We start from the raw sequence: 27,934 nt of genomic DNA on the forward strand, positions 1-27,934 counted from the left end.
AGCTCAATAATGACAACGTGCCATATGCAGTTCAGGTTTCTCTCCAACAGCACTAAAATGCTCAAAGAAATCAAATAACATTCTAGAAATAAGTTAAAAGGAAACAAAAATGAAATTCCACCATTTTCATTTACTTTATACTTCTTGGCAATTCAGATTTAAACCCTTTCATGACTTTCTTGAGTTGACAAGTCAACATTCCATCCCCTGAGAGCTGGTGTTTCAAACAGCTTCTCAAATGGAATGACTAGAGAACAACTTTTAAGTTTTATTTTTAGAAATAAAAGTATATTTTGGCCTTCCTGGTTGTACAACAAAACTAAGTGTTATAAAGCTACCACCAGTACAAGGCACTCTTCTAGAAGCCTTAAGGGAATCCAACTGAGTATTTTATAATCAATTATTATTCTGACAGACACAAAACAGTTATTCTAAACTTACTAAATCCTAGCTCAGTAACCTTGAGGAAAAAACAGCTGCTTTCAGCTCTGCTCTTCTTTCTTCAGTAGTATGTAGGTTATTAATGATATGGGTACTCAGGGAACTAAACCAGGCAGATGTATCTTTGCAGGTATCAGTTACATTGTAGCAGTATTAAAAAAAAATACTTTTAGTATCAAAGTATCAGCTTTTTAAAATGAAAAATTAGTGGAGAGAATATACAGCAGTTTAACCACAGAGCAGTGTGTTCAGGACAGCATTAAGTGTAAAACCACCTTTGTTTTGTTCCCACTCAGAAGCCGGGAATTCACACTAACACAACAATCCCAGGCACACAGTCACAAATTAATTACCCGTCCCATCCCGTCCCCCCCCCCCCCCCAAAAAAAAAAAAACCCCGCAGCTTCTGCAGGAAGGCAAAGCTTATATTGATCATATGTGACATTTTGCTATAGTATACTAATGCTAAATCCAGTACCTAAGCCAATAACTAATGCTCTGATGAGCAAAACAGATCTATGAAGACTTACCTCCTTCCCTATCCTGGTGCCCATACCTAAGTATTTCATTGTAATTGCAAAAGAAGAATTCGTCTCATGTGGGCGTACAGGATTCTGACCTCTCTTACAGGGCATCATTCTGCAAGGCACAAGCTGTACTCACCATGCATCTGGTACGTGTACGGTGCTTGTCCGGCTGTCGGGGTACCGAAGCTGGATCCGTAGCTAAGAAACCCACTCTGTCCTGGAGAATGGCTCAGGCTGTCCTCTGTTTTAATGCCTTTGGGGCATACCGTAACAACCAAGAGCAGAACATGAGTGTTTGTCATACAAATGCGTGAAGAAGAAAGTTTAGGAATTAATTTTTCAGATATATTTTAACCTAAGAAACTCCTTTTTCCTACACTTTCATTTTTAATTACCTGCATTACCCAAGAAGATCTCTTCAATAAGTCACATAGAGTCATTACAAATAATATTTGAGTCACTACATCCTGTATGAACCCAAATGAACTTTTGCTAAGATGGGTAAACAACCATGAAAAATATTGTTTTCAAAAACAATTTCTGAACAAATAGTTTTGTTTTAGAATTAAGCAGACTCATTGACTCATGAGCTTTCTGAACAGCTACCAGAAGCAAGCAATGACTAACAAAGCAAAAGGACCTTCAGCGAATTAACCTCAAGACTTCTATTCTCAACAGAGTTATCTTTTACTTGCATTGTATTTTCAGCTTTGATAGTAAAATATTTATTGGCAAGTTATAGAGGAGGGTTATCATCTATTCAACTAGGTACAATACACAGTTCAGGAACAACAGGTAAGCCCTGAAGCCACAAAAATCTTTTCATTACTAAAATCAGGCAATTAAACTGACAATTTATAGGGGGAACAGCAACAGCTGAATTAAACATTGCAAGATGAAACCTTTGCTGGTAGTGAAAGGGGTTGATATTTTATTCTGAGATGCTGCTGAGATTGTACAGCTGTATTAATAAAATAAACAGCTGAAAGGTGTGTTTTATTATGAACCCTTTGGGTTGGGCGTGATCCTTCCCTCCCGTATGTACCTATTTTCACAAAACAAAAAATGGCCATTGGGCACACCCCGAGTGCTGGGACTAAACAAAGACCCTCTTGATGTCCTGGATTTACACACTTCCCAGGCTGCTGTCATCTTTTAACACTTGTAGGCAAACCTGCCAAAAGACAAGTAGAATTCATGTGCTTTTCACCAAAGATGCTGTTTTTTAGCTTAATGAATCTTAAAAGCAAAGTCTGCATTTGCACAGAATAAGCTCTCCCAGAGAATGTTTTCTCTAATAAAAATCACTTTTAGCTTTAGGTGTGAATAGGTGCAATGCAATTTGAGTACAAGTTAGCAACAAGATGACAATGCTGCATTGTGAAATGCAGGAAGTTTATTTGAACAGTGAATGAACAAGTGATGGTGCAAGCATTCGGTTCCATTACTGCTGGGGAAGGGAAGGTATTTGCAAGTGTGTGCAGAGAAGCTGCCTTTCATAACATCCCATGCTTTTCAATGACATCAGCACTCTGCTTGTGAGCATTCAACCTACCCCAGCTACAATTAATCTTCAACGAATGGGTCTTTTTGGAAGTCTAAAAATTGTTGTCAGACAGCGAAATAACTTAGCACCAAATTAATTTCCACACAATGTTCTGTTTTGTCTAGAAACTGGCCGAGTTTTATTTTTGTGCCTAAAAACAATACTGCTTCATTGTTCTTGGTTGTCAGCCAGGTGGAGTTTTTCATACGCTGTGTTGAGTATCTTAGAGAGGGTATATGGGCTGGGGGAGGGAAATCACTGCTCAAGGATGCTAAGAGGTCATCCACAGGATTTATAAGCAGCATATGGGCCTGACACATGTATGCCCTAAAGACTCTAGGCAGTAGCAAATGGATCTACTTTCACCTGCTCTAACAGGACAACTGTTCAGAGTTTGCCTTGGAAATCAGCCAGCTGATGCAAACACATACGTAGCTCCAGGAAAGAGTCTCAAAACATTCTCTCATCATCCTGGTAGAGCTTCGGCTCCGCCAAGTCCATTTCCCTGGCTTCCAGAGCATTGCATTGAATTTCCTTTCAGTAAAGGCCTTGTCAATGGTGTATAAAAACTTCTTGTTGGGAAAAGATACTGTATTTGCCAAGCAAACAAAAGGTGTTTAACAGCACAGGAGAAAACAGGAGTGGAAACAGAACTATGAAGCCATCTTAATGCTACAAGACTCAACACTCACAGGATGAGCCCAAAGCTTTCTGTTAAAGAGCTGTACCCAAGCAGGAGCAGTATCTCCTTGGTCTTTAGGAGTGGTAAGTACTTCCCAGCTCCCTCAAGGACTTTCTATTTCTATGCAGAGCTTGAGTACACTCTTACCACTTGGTTTACCAGGCATTCCATTGTCAGGAGTGCTGGTTTAATTAGGCCCCTGCCTGAACCCCCCAGCTGCTCCTGCCCAGCACTGTCTCCTCGCAGCTGCTGGCAAGGCTCTGTGCAGGAAAGCAGGGAACAAGGCTGACTGGGATTAGGAATGGTTACTGCACCTATAGCTAACAAGCAGCCCTCACATAGGAACCACCTTCCACAACTGAAGTACTCTGTACCATTTCACCCATGCCTGTGTCTTGACTCTTCCGTAATAATATACAAAAAGTTTCTCTTAAAGTAGCTTGTATCATTGAAACTCCTGGAACAATCAAGGAAGGTAAAGTGTACTTTACCTAAATATCACATTTACTGCAAAAGACTTTGTCTTGGCAGCGAGTCATGGAACACTCACCAGCTACTACTCCTAAATGGTACATCCCATTGAACCTGACTTTCTCCTGCTGCCTCATATCCTACTACAGACTGGTCCAAACTTACCTAGCTTGTAAGATCAAAACCCAAGATACCAAGGGCTGATAGTTCAAAATAATCTTAACATTTTTAATCAAGTCAGATAAGACTTCAAATACGTTTTTTTAAGAGCCAGAGGACAATGTCCTCAAAGGTAACATGACATCAGAGCACTCACTGTAGGAGGGTATGCCATAGGGCTGCCCTGGAGGAGGATAGGCAGTGTAGGCAGCAGCCTGCTGGATTCCTGTGCTGTACTGAGTCTGTCCGTACGTTGCCATTGTTGGGAAAGATGGGACTGTCACTATATGGGGATAATGTCTATTCAGAACAAGAAAATAGAAAGTTTAAGGCAATAGTTCCTGTACATGATCTTCTACAACACACGTAGAACACTTCTAGATATTTTCATAAAATAACATTCAAATTACAACAGTGAATATTTTAGGACTCAGAACTGACTAAACTGGGGCGAAAGTTAGTTTCAGTATACAGCTCCTGATATGAGCTAGTAGATTAAGCTAGCTAAATGCACAGGGACTTCAAGACAGTGCAAAATATGTGCTAGTAAAAAAAATGTAAGTAAAATCAATGCTCATTTTTCATGTTTCATTTTGATTTTGCCAAACAAGCAAGTGCCTGACATTTCAACATATTCCTCTGTGGTCACTCATAAACACAAGAATATTTAAACTGATAAGGTTTGGATTCCCGGGGTATGGAAGTACCCCTGCACAATACCTCAAACCTTCTTTCACTCTATCTAACAAGATTAAGAGGCAGTTACTTCATTGGGCCAGAGACATGCAGGGGAACAGGTGGATGGGCTTAAGGCAAATGCTTTTTAAGGTGACAGAAGTCTGCACAAAATGGCTGTTCAGCAAAACACATTTTTGAAGTTTGAGCGCTTGGTATGAGCACTCACTTTGTCGAGTACAGATGGAGCGGACACTGCGGTGCTGCTTTGCTGCTGCCTGGAAAACAAAATTAAAGGGTCTTAGTTTTTCAGCATGTTTTGTTCTGTGGCCAAGCCGACACCACTGTTTTTACCACTGCTGGTTTAAGAAAAATATACAGGAATTAGAAGACTTTGGTTTTAGTGAATCTCCATAAACTGAAGTAGGTAACAAAGTTATTCTCCACTTAACAGCAAATATAGATTTAGTTTTTAACTGAGGGTGATACTGATTGATTGAACTACCAGTTTCTTCTCATGGGACTGATATCAATCACGAAGCTAGGCTTTGGTGGGATGACTCATATGCTAAAGGCTACAAAAGCAACTATTATGATTACCGAAGTGATTTAAGCTTACTGCACTTTTTGCCCTTTTAGGGTTTTTTTGTACTCTCCTAGACCATGACTCACTTTCTTTAAGGTTATTAAAATATATCAAATCAAAATAAATATTAAAAACACAACAGTGTAATTCTTTTTACTCTATCACCTACCTTAACCTGCCAGCAGTCAAAATACTGAACCAGTAGGAAATGTATTGCACCAATTACACGTACAGGATGCTTTCCAATGTACCTAACAGTTGTGTCCTAGAACACTACTGAAGAAAAATGTGCCACCACCTTTATTTAGAGATCAATTTAGGCTTAATTGACTAAAATAAAAATATCTGAATTCAAAACTGCAAGCACTTGCAAGTGCTTTCCTGTGCCATATTCCACTCTTTGTACCCTCCTCCACAACAAATTCAATCCTTGTGCCCTTTCTGATCCCACCTCTGCTAAGCTGTCCCCCAGTTCTGCCAGAGCTCTTCCTTTGGCTGTGTACAACCCAAAACACCACAGAAGGGCAAATATCACATCTATGATCCTCTTCTGTTTTCCTCCAGGGTCCCCCAGCATATACTTACCTGATGTCTGCACAAATCCCTTTGCAAAGGATAGCTCAGGTAGGACAGTGTGCCAGGGGAGGGACAATGAAACCTGCACAGCCCTTATCACTATCAGAATCACCCTAAGCACTGATAGAAACAGAACCATAAGGACTCACTCCTTCTTCACACTCTTACAACACTGAAAGAGCTTGGAAAAATAAAACCTACCACCAACCCTGCCTTAGTTCCTCTCCCCATGAAATGTGGGTAACAGTAACCTATTTCCCAAGCAATGGGCAGGCAGGCTTATTTTAAAAAAAGATAAAAAATAAAATCTGAAAAAAGATAGTGTTATACAAACGTACATATTCTTTTACACACAGATATAGAGGAAAAGACTGTTTTTAAATCCAAAGCTGCACTTACCTGACTCCCCTTCAAAGTCACTATGAAAAATTCGCTTTGACTTACCTGAAAGAGAACAGTTATGGAAAATTAGATTTTTAGATTCAGAAAAGAAAACCTATACCATTCTGTTACTGATCCTCATTACCAAACAGAAATATAATGAAAACATATACTTTTTTAGTTTCATTCATGCCTTTTACATTTGAAAGAAGGCAGAAAAGACAGGTTGAGCATAAGTTTCATTTCTCTTTAGAAACTTTTTATTTTGAAATTTAAAAAAATCTTCAAACTTTTTTATTTTGAAAGAGTAAATACGTTTGCCAAGAATGCCAAGTGGGAATTTACTGCATGGAATATGCAATATGGTACTGCCATTGCCAGAAAAAGGCAAGTTGAACTGACACGTGCACCCAAAACACCCAAAACAACCAAAAGTGTAGGACTACAGGCAGAATGTGCACTTGACAATTATATTGAGATAATTGTATATCTCATGATAAGCAGCCATAAAATGAGCAGGCCACACATCTACATAAATAAGTATTGCTACCAGACTCAGTAAAATTAAAATTATATGTGCAATAAAGAGCATACACTTGTGTGCATTTATTGCATTAAAAGCTCTGTCAGTCTAAGACTTGATAAACATGCAAGTATTTTCCTGTTCTTCAAATTAACAAGAAGTATTTTCAAGGGAAAGAGCTTAATCTTGGAAGCACAAGGGATCATCCTGCAGAAAAATAACCTTAATACTTCTGTAAGAAACAGAAGCCTGAGCTGCCACTAGCAAACTGGTGTCTAACAGTACAACTCTTATGTTAGCTCTTACGTTAACTGTCTATATTAGCTCTTATTTATATTGTATAATAATAATGAATAGTTCCTGCACCAAGAAGTTTACAAAATGCTGAATTCAAAAATCATTTCTAGCTCTAATCTTTTCTCCAAACATGAAGATTTAAAAGGATGTTTCCTTTAGATTGTTATCCCTTTGACTGCTTTTGTAAATAGGCAGCTCACGATGTACGTGATTTAATCACGCAGTTTCTAATGCCTCAGCAAACATGCAAGCAAACACCTCCTTGGCTTCTAAGAGCCTAGAAATGAAGGGTTAAACATACTACTAAAACATAATAGCCAGTGCCTTTTCCTAACTCCCCTCTAACAGGAAGGCTGACAGATCCTGACCGCAGCAAACAATAGCTGGGATTGTACTAGCAAGAACTAGTTCAGCTGCATCACTTGCCAATAATTTTTTTAGCAGATTTAACATTCTTCTGTTTCCTTCACTTGAACAGTATGATGGAGTTGGGGGATGTGGGGGGAGGAGGAGAAGAGCAGATAAATTTCCATCAGAGCCTCAGCCACTGAAAGAATTTGTCCTTGGTACCTGCCAAATGTGAAACTTCAGAGCAGAGGCCAGCAGGGCTGACCGTTTGGAGATGATAGCAATGATCTCAGAACAATTAAACAGAGATGCTTTGGCAAAAGGTTTCCTGGCTTTACAATACAATGTTGGGCCTGGGAGTCCCCCCACCTCAACAGCAGCAACACAGCCACACAAGCCCAGGGCTCACGTTTACACTATTACTGGGGCTCAAGGGGTCCGAAAAATGCCCTACACAAAGTATGTTTTATATCTGCAGTTATTCCAGTGGAACAAACATATACATGCATGTGTACGTATACATATACACCTACTATGCACAGATAATTATCTACATATAAGATATTCCAATTCCCTTTGAATTCAAACCATCGCCGTAATAAAGGATTCAGCCACAACTGGAGTGTCTACAAAAAAATTACTCCAAAATCTCAGCTGCTCACTATGCTGTAGAACTAACTGTCAGAAGCAGAGGCCTTGCATGTAGCCACTTCCCTTGGGTTACACACACATACACGTTTTGTTAAAGCCAGTAAAGTCAGTGGAAGAGGCAGCCTACCTTCTATGTCATCTGGAGCCGTGGCATAAATGTTGGAAAGGTTAAGCTTCAGTCTGTCAGGGCACTCTCTATTTACAGTCAGGCTGGGTGATATCACTAGATCTAGCATTTCCTTATACCTGAAGGAAAACAAAGGAAAAATATAATTTATTCATTAATTATGCATGCTTACTAATGATTCTCCTTTTTTTTTCCCTAAGAGTATAAATATTAAAGCTGATTACCTAAACCCAAGCTTCATATGAATTCCACGTAATAACATTCACTAAAGTTTTCATCAAAGGGAAATGCTGAATTAAAATGCAGCACTCGTTCCCTTGGAGATTACACTCATCTGATTAATGATTTCTCCTTCTTCCTGGATTTTGCTGTACAAAAACTGAATTTCCTGATCTCTCATATGCTATTAGAGTGAGAACATACACACCAGTGTCCAGTGAGCTTCCAGAACAGACTACTACAGGCTGAAAATGAAGCTGAGGGCAGTTAACAGCATTATCTAGTCTTACAATGTTAGGACTGCTGATAGATCAGTCGAGGGGACACCTAAACCAGGCACTTATCTACAATGTCCTGATCATTAGGTGGCAGCGATACAAGGACAGTCCCTTTCACATAAATAACCTCATCTAATTTAACCAAATATTTCAAATGAACAATATATAGGACTTGAATCTCCAAAGAAAAAATATAACTGTGTGTGCACAACCTATGCTATAATTAAAGCTTACGACCTCTGCATTGCAGAAACAGCTCAGGAAAGAGAATGACTAAATCCTTATTTCATACCCTATGTGTAACATGGACAGGTTCATTCATTCAAATACCTTGATTTTCAATACATGTGTAACTCCAGCTATACATCTTTCAGAAGTGAGTTCCAAAGAAACGGAGCTGCTTGCTTTCCACAGAAGTACTGGATGGATATAAAATTTGGCATTAAGTGCATAGATATGTGCTTCTTTGCTGTCTGCAGACACACAGAGTATGTCCTTACTTCAATTCCCTGGATGCTACTGGGGCTAATCCGGGCTATTACGAAAAAGCGTAACTGTGCTCTTGGACAGCAGTGCCTGGGCAAGAGCAGATCGGAGGTGAGATCGGAGCAGATCGGTGGTGAGTGGATCCAAAGCACGTTCCTGCAGCCTACACGGGCTCCCCTTTCTGCTGAACGCTCTACCTGTGGAGGCATCTGGTACACACTGTTTGTGGACTGGGACCTATCTGAGCTGGACTACAAAGGTAGCAATCCATAGCACTCCTAAAACATCATGAAGTTAAAGACAACAACACATAAACCTGAAATCTTGACACTGGGCTTCTCAAATACTGATCTCTGGGCTTCTGGGAGAAGCAAAGATGTTTGTTTTGATTTTCTGTTTAAATACCACTGTATGACTTTATCAGCTTTAGGAAGCAGAGAACAATAAATCACATGCTCCAAGCTGGTACCTGCAGGCACCATTGAAGCATATGTGCACCCGCTTCACCGGCAATCTTGGGCACAGGGTAGGCAGGCTGATGCCTCAGAGCCACAGGCTGTCAGGCAGTGAGGGATCATCATGGCCCTTCTGCACACTTTGCTTATGCCAGAGGAAAAACAGATTTTTTTTCCTGAAATGGCTAATCTCACTCTTTCACTGGCTCAACTAGGCTGCCACGGATCATGAAGACAAGCAACTATAGCTCCTAAGATTCTCTTCAAAGCAGCAGGTTGAGCAGGGTCTCTTTTCCCAGAGGAAATACTTTATTTGAATCCAGCGGCACCCAATTACATTCTGTCTGCCTGGCTGGGAAGGCAGGGTTCACTTTTATAGTGGGGTTTCCTTTTTACTGTAAGCAATATCTGATTTTTTTCCCCTTTATTTCCTTAATGCTATACCTGAATTGAGGAAGAGCAGTCCTGTCCCAGAACCTGTGAAGCTGGGGATGCTCTACACTGTTTCTCAGATAACACATGCCCTTCAGCATAATCCAAAACCCCATCATTCATGACACTAGCCAGACTGTTGCCAAGTGAATGGGAGCAGATGTTTAAAGGGAAATGATCTTTTATAATGATTAATGTACTTTAATTACATCATCATTCAGAGATTTCATTAGCTACTCTCTGACTGATGATTTTCCTACTGGTTTTGTTCTGTTCACTTTGTCACATCACACTTCCCTGTATTTGTTCTATAACATTTTCCTGGCTTTTTTTTTTTCCAGCTTCCATTTTTCTTTAAGGTACATATTAACTGCAGGTACAAACAGGTAACTTCTCACAGAAATGCCTGTCTAGTGCATGTCATGTATGTGCTTGTGGTGTTAGTGGCTTTGCCTGTTTTGCATGCACCATTTACTGATTTGTTTGTGTGCATTTCTTGCTCTGTACTTCTTCACAGGAGTTTCTGAAAGCCCAGTTTTAACAATGGAAATCTACAGAAAATCTCCAGTAAAATAACAGAACTGGGATGGTATTTAACACCGTAAATGACATGCTGGAGTGCAAATGATGAAAATATCAGGTCTGTTTGCTTTCTTTTCAGAGCAAAAACATTTTCTGGCTTAAGTAATGTACAGTAAATCAGTAATAAAAAGTTTGCTGAATATGAGCTTTTATTAAAACCAGTGATGGCAGCATCTAGCATGTTGGGCTGACAGACATCTGGAAGAGCTTTTGGCTTCTGTAATTAAGAAGAGCCTTGTGTGAATTTGGTACTCAGCTTTTCCATTAGAATCCCTACTCAAAACCCAATATTTTGCCCTGAAAGTTGGTCCACAAAAATCTCTGCCAAGAACAGAAACTTTTCTCTTGACTAATGCTTAGGAAGGAAAAAAAAAGAAAAATAAAACTACTTTTCAGTCATTCTGAAGCTAGGAATGCCAAATTCAACAAATTAAAGGTGTTGGGGTAACCTGCAAATCACATTTTCTTTTACAATGATGTTCTGAAGGCAGTGATTCCAGACCCCAATTTGAAACTCTCAAAGGTATGCTGAACATCAATCTACTTAACAATTGCATTTCTCTCCAGCAAAATGCTCAAAGATGGATGTAAGTGCAATGCCAAAGCAGGATGCAGCGGGCCGACTGAGACAATAAGGTGCTCTGGATACCAATGGTGATGAGAACTTCAGGGACAGTATTTTGAAAGGATGAAGCAGGAAACCACCATGGCATCGTGGGCAGATGCAACCACACTACAGCTCTGCTCAGCACAGCCAGAAGGCATCAGCAAGAGAGGAAGGAGACTCCTTCCAAAGCCTGGACCTCTGCTACCCGGGCATAATTTAAAGCATCTCTCAGCCTGCTTTAACCTGTTTTAAACATCCTCTCCACAACACACTAAAGGCATCATCTCAGGACCACAGGCATTTCCATCCTCACTGTGGAAGCAGCAGGCTTGTTCCTGGGAGCCTGAATATTTCACTCATTCCTGGGGTAAGAAGACAGCATTCTGGCTTCAATACATTCAACTACATGAAGCAGAACAAACATTCAAAGGAGAACTTCCAGGACACTTTCAGTAAATAAGACACCTGGGTAGTAAGTAGTACCAGGGTAAACTCAATTGCCAAGTGATGAAGAGGTTTCAGGGAGAATGTGCACGGAAGAGCAGAGCATTTGCCCTGCAATGACAGCAGCCTGCAGGAGTGGTTGAGTAACAGCATGTTGATGGTAGAGTTCAGAAAGGACATACCAGAAGCAGAAGACAGTATAGAGTGGGGGGGGAAAGATGGCATACTTGTGGAAAATAAACAGGATGAGCACTGTATCTGCCATCAGTGGAGGAACCGATTAGTTAGGAGCTCTGCAGAATGAAGCAGGTGAGAAACTGAAGATAGGACTCCTGCCCTTGAGAAAAGCCTGTCAGATCCTACAATGGGAAAGACAAAACACTTTCAGGGAGTAAGAAATTGCAAAGAGGGACTGCATTCCCATGAAGGAAGAGGCAAATCTAGAAATTACTCTCCCTGCAACAACTCCATGTGACGATCTTCTCAAGAATTTTTACTCTTATCTGGCTAGAGGCCAAGCACAAAGCTTAAACCACTAGATCTTTCTAAACACATGCATATGCCAACACAGAGCCCTAGGCAGGAGGGGTACAAGCCAAGTCTGCTGCTGGCTTTGCTGGGAAGGGGAGGAGCAGAGACAGAAACTGCAGCCTAAATGAACTGCAGCCTAATTGCAAGAGTAACATTTTTGTCTTGCTTCCATGACTTTATCTGTTTTTAGTTACTTGATCAACTACTTTCACATTTATTCTTCTCAAAAAAATAGTGCAGATTAGTATGTAGAGATCTGCAGCTTTATGATTCCAGTGCTACTCATCCTAAGAAAGAAGAAAATCTGATTTCCCACTTAGTTTCAGCAGTGAACTACTGAACAGTAACGGCAAAAAAGCGGTAAGACAGGTTTTTCAGTCTCTGATACAAAGAAAACAAACACCCAATCCTAAAAATTTTGTCTTTCCTTCATTCCTAGGAAACACAAGATTTAGCGTAATTTTTTTCCACATGGGTAAAGTTTTCAAAAGCACCTGCTCTGTCTCATTAATTTTCATTTGGAATTAAGCCTTCAACTGTTTTAACTCCTTGGGAAGCATGGCAGCTTTGCCAGAACTAGCTGGTTGCAAAATTATACTCCACATTTCACTCTGCTCCTGCACAAAAAAAGTACTTCATTCATAAGCAGAAAAAATGACCTTGTCTTGTGGCCACCTTCCAGGTGGTATAATAATAGTGTATCTCCCATACTGAAGATTTTGGCTACTTTTATCCACACATTTCAAAGGCAGAGGAAAGCAACTTCATTTCCTCTGTCAGTACATTCCTCCCCACACTGTTAGGATGTTTTCTCTCCATCTATAATAGATCCTTTGTTCTTTCCATTTCAAGAACTCAAAAATGCTTCAGCAGGTGAAAACTACAATGCTGTTTTCTCTTTTATGAAGAATCTTGGCTCATCCAAAAGTACATCTGATAGATGTAAGCAGGAAAGGCCTGAACAGGCATAAAGTTAAACCTGAGCTGGCATAAATGCTCATGTACAAGACTGACAGTACAGCCACGATGACAAGATATCCTTCCAAGGTGACCTGCAGGGCGGCAAGCCTCAGGCTGTTTATATTCCTGAGAGCTGCCTTTTGCTGACGTAGTGCAACGATAAAAGCTGCAGTACTTGTCTGGATTTATCATTGCCCAGCCTGTTCCAGACACAAAAGTAAGAGGACTCATAGTAGTACGGCTTGTACAGCACCTCGGGGTGGAGGTACACAGTTGCGCTACTCTCCACCACATAGTATCTCAGGCTAACGATTAAACCAAGAGGAACAAGAGAAAAGTTATGTGACAGACAGACAAGGGACAAAGCACATCAGATTGAAACTAGAAATTAAACTGAGGTGGTAGTGAGGCTGCTCCAGATGACAGACACAGAGTTAAGCTTTCCTGCGACTGCTGATAAGATTCAGGCAAGTACTAGAGAGGAGAAAAAATAAGTAGGCAAGAGAAAGGAGCTGGGTGGTGCACTGCCTAAACTCAGCCCACAGCGGGATGAAAATAATCTTCATTTCAACTGAAGCAGAATGCCACTTGTTTCTGAAAGAGCTGGGGAGAAAGCCCCATCTGCGCAGTGCCTTTGTGTGGCTGAAAGAAAGCTGGGCAGAGGCAGTGCATGGAGCATGCAGGAACATCCAAGCCCTCCCTGGCCAGAAGACAGCGGTCTTGAGCTCAGTTCCCTGTGTACATACTGTCCCAGAGATTTTACATCTTATTGTGGGTCTTCTGAAACATTCATCTTTTTTTTTAGTCCAGCACTGGAAAAACTACAACGCTAACAAAGTAAAATAGACATACACATAGTGCTTCAGTTTAAACAAAAGAACTCCAACAAAAAAGCAACCATCCCCAAAACTTGAAATAAGAGCACAAGCACTTAAGACATAGATCACAAATAGGTTTGTTAAGTCAAGTAGTCAAATGGAAAGCTTGTCACAAAGCAAAACAGCCCTTACTTTTTCCTATTGAGTCTGTATATCTAAAATAACCCAATTCACATAAAAAAAAAAACAACTGGGTTTACTAAGATTTTCAAATTCCTTTTTTCTTTTTAAAATGTGTTAATTCTAAACAAGTTTAAGAAAAATAACTGAGAAAATAATGAAATAGACCATTTCTGTCACACTTCAGAAACCACTATTGTTTAAAAATACCCAAAGTATTTCAACAGCTCTAAAACCCTTCCCCACATGGATTTTATTTTGTTTTCTTTTAAATGAGACAGTCTTTCTGATCAAAATTCTACTTTCACTGGAAATTTTCGGTCTTGCTCTAACCCATAGACCAGACAGTAAAAAACAGATGAAAAACCCTGTCTCATGCATTTTTTTGAGTCAACTCCATGTATTTTGTCTTTTTTGAGGAAAACCTGCCTTCAGATTTCTGAGCGCTTGGGGCTGGCAAAACAATAATTGCATGTCTTGTTTCCAGAATCCTGAATTTCCAGAAGCATTGGCTTGCTTCACCAGGCTCCATCACCTGCTATTCTAGACTGCTTGTCAATGATTTTTAAATTTTTTTTTTAAACACACAGTTTCTTTCTTGTCCCAGAGCTGTTGATTTAAAAGAGCAGGCTGTCTTCATACAAGTGAATGTTCTTCCTACTCCTCCTAGCAAGGCTTCATTACTCACTTCTCCAGGTGCTCCTTCCTTTACCCCCATGCTGCAGACAGAGCAATACTAAGAAAGAGGGAGGCTGGCCTGGGCTCTGATTCATCCCCCTGCAATTAACAGGGGAAGAGATTGAAGGAAGATAGACTAAGGGAAGCAGTGGCGTTTTCTGCTTGAGCAGCCCAAGGTAAAGGGGATTCAGTACACATAAAAACAAACAAGCCAAGCTACCTTCACTGTTTGTTATGAAGGCACAGGCTGAAAAGGTAGCTTTGAAAATTCAAAGGAAGCTCATGATGGGGTTCACACACTCTTTCAATCTGGCAGCCTAACCAGGAAATACAGTATATAATTTGAGTCCCTGTTTTTTGAAATTCAACACTGAGATTTCACTTAGAATAAGTCAAAATAAGAAATGCTACATAGAGCAACATTTGCAGAAGACCTTATTATTTGCCAAAGAATAGAATTATTGAGCTGTCTTACTGTGGACAATCAGTACAAAGTAAGTAGGTAAAGAAACACTACAAGCTTATAGCCTACAGTCATTTGAAAGCTAAATTTGTATGTGTATAGATATACATGCATACACACAGATGTACATGTATCTCTTTCAGTTTCTATATTTCTCTTTGAAATTCATAAGCTTTTTAATTCCCTTACACCTCTTCCCATTCATATTCCTCAAGCACACCAGGGCTACATGTAACTGCAGAAAACCACTCTGGCAGTTCCAGCTGCAGAATCATGGCCCATAACACAGAACAACTGCCTACAGAGGCTTCCCTAACCGGGTCCTGTAGTGTCAGGCCCATGAGACTTCTTTGTCACTACCCAGGTATCTCCAGTCTGAAGAATTATGTTTTTTATCCCTTCTCTTCAGAATTACAAAGGCTAAAAACTCACTGTAATGTCAATCACAAAAATATGGTTTAAGAAAAACAATCAGATTTGGAATGAGGAAGTAGCAGCTTATAACTTAGATACTCGTGCTGAAATCACCTGGGTTCTGTACAGGAGTGTGCAAGAATGTGTTTTGTCTTCTAGCATGTTCCTCTTATGTAAAGTCAGTGATTTCATCTAGCTTTGAAATTTATAGAAAAAGAAGCTCTGAGAAACTAAGTAATTTACTATTCTTGAATAATAACCTCCATGAAGAAGAAAACCTAAAGAAAACAAATAAAGTAACTCCTTCCACAGTGAAAGTTGGCCATTAGCTGAAACAAGTGCCAAAGTGAAATATTTTCCAGGAAGTATAGTGCAGGACGGCTTTACCTTGTGGAGAGGAGCAACTGCCTTTCTCGACAGATGGATGGCTCCACATTGTTGTAGATTTAAATGTGCATGGTTGCCCATAAACATTTATACCAACCAGATCCTAAAGAACAACTCCCTATTCAAAGGGTAGCAATGCATCACGCATGAACTTCCTACAGAAAAATGAATGTGCTAGAAAATACTCGCCCACAATGTTTGAGAGATAATGCTCGTAAAACGCACAGGTAATTGTGCGCAGGAAAGAGTGGTGCTCACATGGGAACAGTCCCCACACAGGACATTGCTAGAACAAATCAGTTCTGCCCAGACAAAAAGAAGAACAAGCCTAGGTCTGAGGCTCAGACCTGGAGTTTTCTTCCCACCATGCCCCTGGTAGCTCAGCTGATCCTCTGGCAAGTCCTCTGTGCCTCCACTGTGCTTTGTGATCTTTGTGCTCCTTCCTTACAGAGACTACAGGATAAGTGTTCCTCTTCTGTTTATGTGAAGAATCAACTGGTACAATAGATTAATTTTCCCTATGACTGCAGTTTACGTTGAAGTAAAACAAAGCAGCTTCTACCAAGTTCTTTAATGTGGAAAGCACTTAGTTTCATCCCCTGTGACTGGACCATGTCAGACAGCACTGCTACCAACACTGCATCAACAGCAGGAGATTTTAGAAAAACGCGCTTGTACGCCTTAAGTACATTTGCATCCAAATTGTCCACAGGGAAGATGATGCCAAACACTGTCCCACAAAAGCATCATTTCATGGACAGTTAGGAGACATGGAGTGTGCTAAACAGGGTATGAGCCAAGCATGCATTAACCCACAGTTTGTACTGGCCTGGATATCTTTGCCAGTCATATTTACTTTCACAGCTACATCATGTGTAGGTGCTGAAGGAGACAACTGAGGATTGCAGCTCTAGTTTTGCTCCCAAGCTCTGTCACCAACTGATTAGGCAAGTTTCTCAGGACTACATTAAGGCCTCTATAAAATGGGACAGTCTAACCTGCCAATTAAGCTGGTTTTAGGGGCTGGAAAGTGCTCTGAAATCCTTAGGTGAAGTCTGTTACACCATTACAGTATCAATACCCATGCCGCTGAATAACGACAATCCAGAACATGAGACAGCCAAGAAGGTCGTGAGGCACGAGCGCTGTCCTTCAGGGCATGTTCTCTCACTCATTTTTGGTCCAAAAGCTCTCCATTCCCAGACTATGAGAATTTCTTCACCCTTTTGATTTACTTCTTAAAAATCTCAGAGCCCTGCAATGACTGCAACAACCCAGTGAGAAAGGTAAGCCTGCCCCTTTATAACAGGCCTGTGTCAGCGCCTCTATTCTCAGCCTGTAAAGGAGCAGCATTCAGGGAGTAATAATTCAAAAAGAGCTATGGGAAAAGAACTATGAAATATACGTTAGTAAAAGGACCTTGGATGTGAGGGAAATATCTAGCATAACTGTACAGGTGAGGCTGGAGTGAGAATGACGTACCCTTTCCTTGGTTAAATCCCTCAAGTCAGACTTTCTCTGACCAGAGAAGACAGAAAAAAGGAAGGTCTGTTGTACATGTAGATGGTTGAAAGCATCTTTCTTTGACTGGGACTCTCTTCTTCTCCCCTTCCACCCCTCATCTGTCTGCAGGAATAAGCCAAAGATCATTCTCAAGGATCCAGAAGCAACAAATGTCATCTCTTTAGTACAGTTTCCTCTATTTGTAAAGTGTCTTCATGAGGGAAAACACAAATGCTGGGTTTGTTGTCTTACATGCAACTGATGCCCAACCTACCAGGAGGAAATGTGACAGTTTGTGGTCTCTCTAAAACTGAAGACACTTCCTTAAGAAACAGGAAGTATAATATAATGTAACAATGTGTCTGAAAACCCTGTACTGCTTTGACTTGATCTTAGTCTGGAATTCAAGCAAAGTCCCAACCAGGTCATTATGGTAGTCCATCACTACAAATGAGGAAAACAAAAACTATAATACCCCCACCAAAGTTGGCTTCCCCAGTTGCTTCTCCTTGCTTGACAGATTTTTGGGTTAGGGCTTTTTAATTTCGGATTTTCCTTGCTGTGGTCTTAATTAAAGCATCACTAAATCAGAACTTGTGATTCCCAAGTAACTGCTGATTAAGCACGTCTGTGGCAGCAGTGGGACCCAAGTTGCTCTGCCTGGTCCAAAGGCAGTTTGCTGCTAGGATGATGGATTCACTGAGGCTCAATACCATGGGTGGGAAGGACTCTCTTGTCCTGCTTCTGCAAAACTGGGACAGCATGTTTAATACCAAAGTCAAGAGGCCCGTGTGCTCCCACTAGGAAAAGCCATCCCTCAACCTTTCTGCCTTGCTCTCCTTATCGATAAAACAGGAATGACGGGGACATATACTTATGGGACTTCCGAATAAAATTGCTTCATTGGTGCTAAGGTTTATGGAAATACCATTTCACAAAGTTTAGACTATTTGTGATCAACAGTGGATTTCTGTCTGGATAATCTTCATACTAGTTAAACCTAATAATGTGGGAAGAGCTGTTCCTCTCCTTTTGATCCTGCGTTATATACTCTTCTTCATAAATACTGTAGGCAAAGCTTGTACAACACTACTGCAATTGCTATGAAGAGTACTATGAATACAAGTGCTTGTTCATTACCACTGCTTTCTGAGTGCATGGCTTGAATGTAGAGCTGATTTGTTCCTGGATTAGGAAGCCCAACTGTACTCCAATACACTTTCCCTGTTTTGATTTGAAGTAGGTTAGGTTACCAGTCTGGATTTAGTATATATTGTGGTTAAATAAACCAGATTTATAAACTTCTAACATTCACTTAGTCACAATCCTTTCTCATTGTTTGAAGAGAGCAGAGGGTGGTCTTGGAAGAGAGGCTATCACTCACCTGAACTTCAAGTTATCCTGCCCTCCTCTTGTTCACTCACATAATTAAAGCCATCTTTACCCCCCCCACTTCTAACTCTAAATAAAATAAAAATCAAGTGTGGTCATTAATAATGATTATTGATCTCAAATAATTTATCTGAAGAAGGAAATGCTTTCTAGAGGCTACAGTCAGGAAGTCAAAGGTTTTCACTTCCAGCTCCAATAGTAATTCATTTGCTATATACAGCACATCTCCCTTGCCCATTCCCTATTACAGAGCTGTTAAAGGTTTAGTTAACTTCAGAGCGAGCAGTTCTGAACAGCAGCAGTTCTTGACTACTGGAACTTCAGTACCTCCATGTGCAAGTGGTAGTTTTTTATCTACCCATACAAACGCAGAAAGGTTTGTGCTGCCATTACTGGCAACTACATATGCATACCACATACGCATTTTTACAGCACTGAGCTCATCCTATGCTTTTAAAAACACATGAAAAAGTCACTGTTTAGGTTAAGGTCTTCAAGAATCTGTGTGAACTGAGTAGGAGTTACTCTGCTGGTAAGTATTATTTCTGTAGTGAGAGTTGATTATTTCATCATCAGGAACAAAAGGTTGGAATTTTTTTTGTTCCTTTATCACTAACTGAAAGATTAAAAAGGGATATTCTGAACTAAGGCTGATGATGGTAGATAAAAGTTAAGTGAAGTGGAGCAGGCTTCTAATTTTAAAGAGCTACAGTACAACAGTGGTGAACAAAGTAACAATCTAATTGCTGCATATCTTGGGAATGTTAGGAGGAAAAAAGACAACTAATGAAAAGCAGTGCTTGAGAAGTAACTGCATGCTGATTTGTCACTCATGCCAATTCATAGTGCAGAAACAGCCACTGGGAGAAAGAGTTTACTCAGAGCAAATGTTCACATGATGTTTCCTAGGGTTTTATTCCATTAATGATTTGTTTCTGTGGATATTTGTAAATGAGGCTAAAATAGCAGCATAGAAATAACAAATGGGACAGACTGATTCACTTCGTAGGTTCAGGTTGGTTGAGTTCTGATTTCCTAAGAGTTTTGGTATCACAATAGGCTGATGCTTTCTCTTTAAGCCCAGGTGTAAGCTAACATGGACCCAAGATCCCAAAGCTGCTACCATCAGGTTTATTTTCAAGACAGAAGGAAGGGATTTTTACTGGGGTGACCAGATGATATTATCAAAGAAGGAAGGGTTATATGGAGCACCTTGGAAGAGATCCTGCCATTTGGTCACTGCTACAGGGCAGCATAGAAGTGAAAATACCAGATGACAAATGCACCAGCATAGTATTATTCACACAAGTGTCCTTATTTTACTTTGCAAAGTCTGACCTGATAAAGAAAAACACTTCCTTAAAGTGTAATTTTTATGATACTAAACAGGCCTCCAATGACGTACCAAAGTAGAGAGGGACACTGACATTTGAACTGCAGGAGTTTTGTTTTCCATCTTGTTTCCTCTGCTCCTGTGATTACTGCATTTGAACAACTGGAATTTTTAAAATCCCTTTTCCTCCTTCCATCATGATGTAATGCAACTGTTGCACAAGACTTACAATGTAGTGCTACCGCTGCTGGAGCCAAGTTTGGCACCAAGAGAGATTAGGGTTGGCACCAAACACCAGGATCTTTACAATAAATTTGGCAGACAGACCCAAAAAGGTTTGCAATGGCTGCCATGAGCAGCACACAGAACAGTAAAAGTGCTGAAACAGACCATGGTTTTGTTCCTGGAACAAAGCTGCTGATTAGCCAACCACTTAATCTAGCACCTACTTATGTATGAAAACGGAAGAGTTTTACTAAGTCAAAATTAAGGGCAGTAGCAGGGACCAAAGTGTAACATAACAGTGCCTTTCAAATGTCCATCATTCCAGACTGAGCCTACAAAACCCACCAGCCACCTACCCATTAGCCACGAGAATCTCTGTGCACAACTGCAAGTTCCACTGGATTATTCAAAGAAAAATGCTTGATCCATTCAAGAACACATCTGTCTCAACACATTTCTCTTTCCAGTACTTTTCAATTATGCTTTCCCAAGAGGGAATTTGTTTCTACTCAGTGATGCTGGAGCAGTGCTCTGGAAAGAAATAGTATTTTTCTTTTTTAAATACAGATGGAACAGAGACGAGAAATGCAAATTTTCCTCACTGTGTCCCTCTCTCTCAGCTGGAACTGAAAAAGTGGGGGGTGATTTTCTCTGCTCTATATAAGGGTCTGATGATTTGTGATATGTACATCTCCCTGCAACTGGACAGATGCCACCAGCTTATTTCACACAGACAACTAGACAGCCATGTAATAGCAGCATTTTTCAATTGCTATTGATTTGGTGTTTTAAACTCATTATCTAGCAGAAAAACTCCAAACTCCACCCCAAATTTCCCAAAATTTTAAAATTCTGTAAGCACCAACTCTCAAACAAGAAACCACCTTCACCAAGCAGCTAAAAGTCAGAAGTCTGTGCGCTGCCATAAGATTTTGCCAATCGGATTACTACTAAAACATGTAAGAACATTCAAAGCAGATTTCAAGCAACTTATCTGACCCTCAATTCCATAATTAGTACCAACAAGCACTCCTAATGGGATATCTGACATGGTATTTGTGTGTGGACGCATACAGAAGTTACAGCCTCCTGTTGCAACTTGTTTAGACACAGGCAAAAAGCAAGAATTGGTTTAAAGATGAAAATCTGACTTTCTGCCCCACTCCCACCACCACCACCCCCCCAGAAAAAAAAAAAAAAAAAAATCAAACAAACTGAAAAAAAATACGGTCTGATTACTCTGACCTAACTTTTTCCCTGGTGGCTTCAAATTCTTTAAACAAAACTGTCAAATCTGGAACCAGAGGAAACCTTTAAATGACCACAAACCATAGCATCTTTTACTGGAAGCTTCAATGACCAAATTAGCATCTTAAAGCCCACTTTGTTTCACTGAAGAGCAGTTTTCTCCAATCACGTTATATACCACTTGCCCTTGGGATCACCAGTCCAACTCTCAAAAAGCTACTCTGCAATGCAGCTCATCACCTCTGAGGCTGCCTGTCAACAGTGATTGCTCAAGCACAATGCCAGATCAGGGGACTGCTCTAAACACAAGAGTGCTGTAATCCAAGACAGCAACAGAGGTGACTACTTCATTGACTGGACTGCAAGGCAGCTCAGGAAAATTTCTTGTAGGTACAGAAAATGGCAGCTATCTAGAGTTCATTCAAATAATCTAAGAATTTTATCATCAATACAGATTAGGAAATCCAGCTGCAAGTAAAAGCCAACTTCAACTTCTTGGATATTTGAGTTACAAGCACACATGTGCCATTAAGGAGGTAACTGCCTTAACCTTCAAACTCAGATCTGATCTGCAATATCCCTAGCTTAGAGGAAAATTTCTCTCACACGTGTGGGACTTCAAAGGCCCTCACCATTTCAGAACCCACAGAGTAGCCCAACAGCCTGCTCCAACAGCTGATGTGTTTCCTGACATTGGATTAACTTCAGCTCACCGCCTTCATCACAGTTTATTTCTGACACTTTTATGGACTAACTTCTACAACAGACAAAAGAATCAAAATAATGTCCTTCCTCCAGCTACTACAGGATGGCACAGATAGATCCAGTTCACTCATAAGCAGCCTACAGAGATGGGCTTGCCGAGCCCCACTGTTTGCAGCAGTAAGCTACCAACAAGAAAAATCAACCGTGCAAACTATATGAATGCAGTACTTGGCTTCCAAAGGAAATGCAGCAGCTCACCTCTCTTCTCTCTTCCCCAGAAAAGCAGTGCTGGTAAGTAGAGTGAAAAACAAGGAGAAAGGAGACCATGCCTAATTCCAAGGGGCTTTCACTACCACATGTACAGGAATAAAACAAAATATGGAGTAAAGGGGTTAAACCTCAGATAAATTACATTATCACAGTAGTACATGATTTCCCTGAATTACTAGAAAGGCACCTATAAAACCAATAAAACTGCACTTAGGAAAAAAGAAATTACTTTTTTCTCAAGTGGAATTGTCAGAAATGGCAAATCTGATGACACAGTCCAGTGGCTAAGGCTCTTATTAAGGAGACTTGGATTCAGTTCTGTATCAGCCACAAGTTTCCTGTTACTGGAGTATTTTACAAAGCCAACTCATATTTAATATGCTTGCCTCTATTTCCCTTCTCTGTAAAGTGGGGATTACTGCATTTTTCCACTTCTGAGCATGCTGAGCTCAGAAGTTAATGTGTTGCACTCAGGTAAGTCAGCATAAGGGCATGACAGACAAAACTAAACAAATGCCAAAGAAAGGAAAGCAACCTTCCACCTACTAAAAATGCCATCAAACCACCGTATTTCTGACTCCCTTACTACTTCACAACCTTTCTCTGCTTTTCTGCCAATGCAGAGAATAAACACTGCCTGCAGTTGTCAATACAGAAGCGTAAGTCTCACATTCCTATTTTCTCCTAGCCCACATAATCTCTCCTCCTTCCTACACCCAAGTTTTGCACGACTAAATTCTCCCTTTAATTCACATGTGGCTGTGTAACTCTTCTATCCCAGTCATTCTGCTCCAGCTGGTCTGTTTCTACCCTCAAGCAATAGGTGCTAGGTATGTTGTGCATCTTCTGTTAGCACACGTCCCGCCATGGTTCACATGAAGCATAACCAATCTGCTAACCCCTGGACAGCTGCTGGTTTTACAGGCTGTCATCACAAAGACTGCCTGTGTGCCTCCTTGTAGGATTTCCATTCTTTAGGAGCCCAGCAACTGAATTCGCTCAGTTCAGCTGCAAATTTAAGCATGGAATTGAAATGCCACAATTAAGAGAACCAGCTTTGCTTAGTTCAGCTCCTCTTCACAAACTAGCATTGAGGTCTGTCTGATGTCTCAAAATCCTGCATTTTTTACTTCTAACATAGTTACTGAAGGTTAACAGGGTACATTGTCAGAAATAGATACTGCAGAGTAAATGGGTGCAACAAAGATGCCAAACTACAAGAGGACAGCCTGTACCAGAACCTCTCCCTCTAAAACCGGTCTACTTCCTTAGAGCGCATGTGTCAATAGAGTGGAAGCTGAGACACAGATCAGTGAGAAAGTCACACAAGCTTAGAAGAATCTGTGACATACAAGTTAAAAAAGCTCCTGGGACATGGGCCTGAGAAAAGCCTTTGGAAATGATATGGAGCACTAGTGAAAAACAATCCCTGCTCCTTTCTGTGCACTGGATTGAAAAAAATCCCCAGCCAAACACAACAAAACCCCAAAACCAAAAACCACCAAGGAAAACAAACCACAAAAACTTTCAGTGCAATTTATAAACAAACAAAACAACTTTCTGCTAGAATTACATTCCATCTCTTTCCCTCCATCACAGGACTGTCCACAAGAACTGAAGTTTCTGGCTTGTTGAGGAAAAGGTTAACAACATCTAATTGCAAAAGGCAACTTTTTCCTTGTCCTGTCACAAACTGCTTTGCCAGTAAATACATAGGACAAATACTTTGAAAAGCACATACAAATACCTTAAGCAAAAATTCAAAGTTTTAAAATCAACAGCCTGATACTGACAGCTGTAAGAGTTAAGATTTTTCTCAATGCAAAGCATACATTTTTCCATACAAGCAGCTGAATCACGGATATCTTAAAGAGCAGTTTATTAGGTACAATATAGCATATCTCCTACCCAGCTCTATAAAATGTGCCCAGTGCTATACAAAGCATTAAAAAGCATTTAAATTTGGAACTTGCTGGCACCCACTGGCACAGCATAATTGAGAGAATTAATCTAACAGGTGCCTTGAAACACAGCAGATTTATACTGTGTGTTGAGTCACTAACATTTTGTTTTAAACCAGAACACAAATGAGTAGTGGTGGTCTCTGGAATAATGTGATGTACTGTAATATGCAAAGTACTCTCTTGATTCCAGGTTGCTGAAGTTAGTTGCATTCCTTCTTAGTGGAAGTATTCAGTTTTGGTTAGTACAAAAGTACAGTCAAAGAAAAAAAAGCCAAATAAAGGCTATATACAAGTTTATCAAATATCTACATGCAGAATGATTCTGTTGGGTCTTTAGCATTGCTACAGCACTGAATGTGCAGGCAACACCCAACAACTGAGAACTGGCATGATTTAATAGTCCAACACATCTTTTTTTCCCCCTGGTGTATGTTTATTTTTTAAAGGGAAGAGGAGATAACATCAGTGGTATAAACATTATCCTTAGCTGTGTGGAAACTTAGATATAAGTATGCATTCAGGAGTGCAATGCATGGGAAATACTGCTAATTGGTTTTAGAATTCAAAATTGAAGCTTGGTGAATTCAAGGGAAAAAAACCCAAACAGTTACAATAATACCACATGAATCTATGAATAACTGTAAGCGATATTGTAGAAAGGCTGTCAAAATTATTTGCAGTTACACCAAACCTTTCCATTCACGCCAATTAAAACTCTATGGTTTTCAAGAAGAGTACTCAGGTGGGGAGAACTTCAGGTTTAGTTCTCACTCCAAAATGGGGTTTTCCTGTGGCCTATAAAAATACTGCACCCCCTACCATCTCTACTCTTCCTTACACGAGAACAGCCTTATGATCATTTCCACTCCAGGGCTGGAGGATGGCAGAGACGTTACAGGCTTGGAAGGCAACTGAGCAAACTTCTGTGGATGCTTCCTCTGAAGATGGAAACTAAGGCTGTCAGAACCAGAAAACATTCCTTCCTCATATTCTGCCAATAGCATCCATCAGTCAAGCTGCTAGGAAGATTTTCACTGTGACTTTGTTTAAACATTTTAAAAGACTTATCAAGGACAACACTGAGGTAATATGAAAGCTAAGCCTGGTTTCTCTGCCTCCCATCCCCCAGGCCCCTCCCTCTGTACTTTATTTGGCAGAAAGGCATTGCACAGCATCTCATCCAACACTGCTACAGGAGTGTTCCTGAACATGATTAATTTGCTAGTGATACGAATCTCCAAACAGCATGTTAGTACTGCTGCTGATTTATGAAATGCCAGAGATTATTCTCTCACCAGTGATAAGCTCTTTCAAGCTGGTGGTTTTGTGTGCAACTTCGTCCAACTGCTAAGACCACTCTCATCTCTGCATTGCTCCCAGACACTGCAGAGGCAGCAAGGATTTTTTTAATGAATTGCAGGTTATGTACACACAGAGATAATACAGAAGGTCAGATTATGAATTCTTGCATACTTGCATAAGCAAAAAGCCAAGAGTGTGCTTTGGCACAGAAACAAGAATCACTGGGCAAAAACCCCGCTTGGTCTGTTCTCCTCCCAAGATGCAAGTGCACACCAGCAACTGCAAATCTAGAGAACATGTTTCCTTTCCTCAACTGCTCATGATACTGTCCTTGGCACTGTAATGGCCCAAAATACATGAGTAGAGATTCCAAAAATAGCCTCAGAAACTTCAGTAATCTTTCACATTTCTTGGGCAAATATTCCCTATCCTATACATTGCACCTGAAACCTGTATGACCCCCACAAATTACCCCAGTCCCAGCATCCTCTTGACCAGAAAACACTAAGTGATACCAAAGTACCCTCAGCTATGATTTGATTACTCTAATCAATGACATACAGGTTATACTTTTCTTCTTCAAGCAGCATTTGCAGTCAGCTTGTGGTTTCCTTATGTTTATTCAAATTTATGCAGACTATCAGTTATTTTTACTTATGTGGAACAATCACAGATAGCTGAAAATATTTAGAATGCGAGATCTTCACTACGACCAGCCAAGAATCCTATGGCTGCTTTTTCTGTTCTGACAAGTGAGCCCTTGCTTAACAAAAATACTTCAAAATTGGAATAGCAGGGATTTATAGGACAGTTTTGGAGGTTTTTCTGAATTATATAGACTGGCATTAGCAACTACTTCCTATAAAAGTAGGTTACTGCAAGATCTATTTGCTGAATGCCATTTGAGCTTGTTTTTGAGTTGCTCCCTTCCCACAAGTGTGCAGTGTTTCCAAAAGGGTGCAGTTAGCTCCTTCCCTCATGCATTTACTTGTCTCCAATATGGGTGTACTGAGACATAGTTGGAGCTCTATCCAGTTTCACTGTCTATAAAACAAGGCATTAATTTGTAGGCATTAATAAACATGCCATCTATCAGGGTGTGCATACCCAAGGTTAGCCAGGGGGATTTTCCACTAGCAGTGCCTCCAAAGTCAGACATTTGAACTACCTTGTATGCCACAAACACAGGGTCACTCTGGGCCTGACCTGCATGCTTTCCTGGCTCAGGAACAAGTCAATCTGGTCAGACTTCTACAGGTAAACATGTGATTTCTATATTGTTAAAAGCCTTCTTAATTCTATCACTGTTCCTCTATGCATTCCAATTGTACATTCATTTCATTGTAATATTTCAAAGAATCCCATTCAGTAATGCCATGTATTTCTCTACACTGTTACACGCATGGCACCTTCTCTAAGGTTCTCCAGATTATGACACTGCATTGAGACCATCTCAAATCACCTCCAAGTTACTGCTCCAAGCCAGCAAGAAGTATAAAACCTGAATGAGAACCTGAATACAAAGAGAAGTAACAGGCAGGAGGACACAAGATGTGGGAACTCAGTAAGAAAATCAGTCTTCCATTCCTATCATAACTAAAAATAACAATCCAGAACTGAATTACATACATACTGTCTAATAACTTGGCATGGTTTTTTTACTTTAGCATAACTGATTAATGTCTAAGCATTTAACACTTGGGCACTGTCAGTTATAAAACAAGAGTTGTACGTTTGACAGAACAGCAATTTTAAACCTGCAGTTTGCTTTGTAAATCAATGTAATTCTGGTTGCATTTAACAAGCAGGATAATGAGAGAGAACTTCATATATACTAGTTTAAATGTACTTCTGTGCTCAGATAAACCTCAGAGATTTGGTTGTTTCAACTCTACAGTTCTGAGCACAAGCTGGTAAAGCCATTATTGCCACAGAACCTCAAAGGAGCAATAAAGGAAAAAAAACAACAACCTAAACCTGAAACAACCTGTCTTCATCTGCATCCAGTCTTAACTGAAATATCTGCATGCACTCAGGCTGCAATCAGCTCCTAACACTAACAGCAATC

General features: G+C 40.3%; 1 protein-coding gene across 8 annotated transcripts in view; it reads right to left on the reverse strand.

Annotated features, from left to right (window-relative positions):
• Window positions 1-27,934, reverse strand: part of EYA2 (EYA transcriptional coactivator and phosphatase 2) — a 166,633-nt gene that overhangs the window by 119,038 nt on the left and 19,661 nt on the right. For 7 of the 8 annotated variants that reach the window (XM_057432174.1, XM_057432168.1, XM_057432171.1 and 4 more), the window contains exons 2-5: window positions 7,991-8,109; window positions 4,731-4,779; window positions 3,984-4,126; window positions 1,105-1,221 (exon numbers count right to left, since the gene is read on the reverse strand). In XM_057432174.1, the coding sequence (XP_057288157.1) occupies window positions 1,105-1,221; window positions 3,984-4,126; window positions 4,731-4,779; window positions 7,991-8,109 (428 nt within the window). Of the gene's footprint in view, window positions 1-1,104; window positions 1,222-3,983; window positions 4,127-4,730; window positions 4,780-6,062; window positions 6,108-7,990; window positions 8,110-27,934 lie in introns of all 8 variants that reach the window. The other variant, XM_057432175.1, reaches the window with a different exon arrangement.

Source organism: Pezoporus wallicus, unplaced genomic scaffold (genome assembly GCF_028554395.1).
Source record: "Pezoporus wallicus isolate ANWC-B61680 ecotype Strahan unplaced genomic scaffold, APGP_CSIRO_Pwel_v1 contig_10810, whole genome shotgun sequence".
Lineage (NCBI taxonomy): Eukaryota > Metazoa > Chordata > Aves > Psittaciformes > Psittacidae > Pezoporus > Pezoporus wallicus.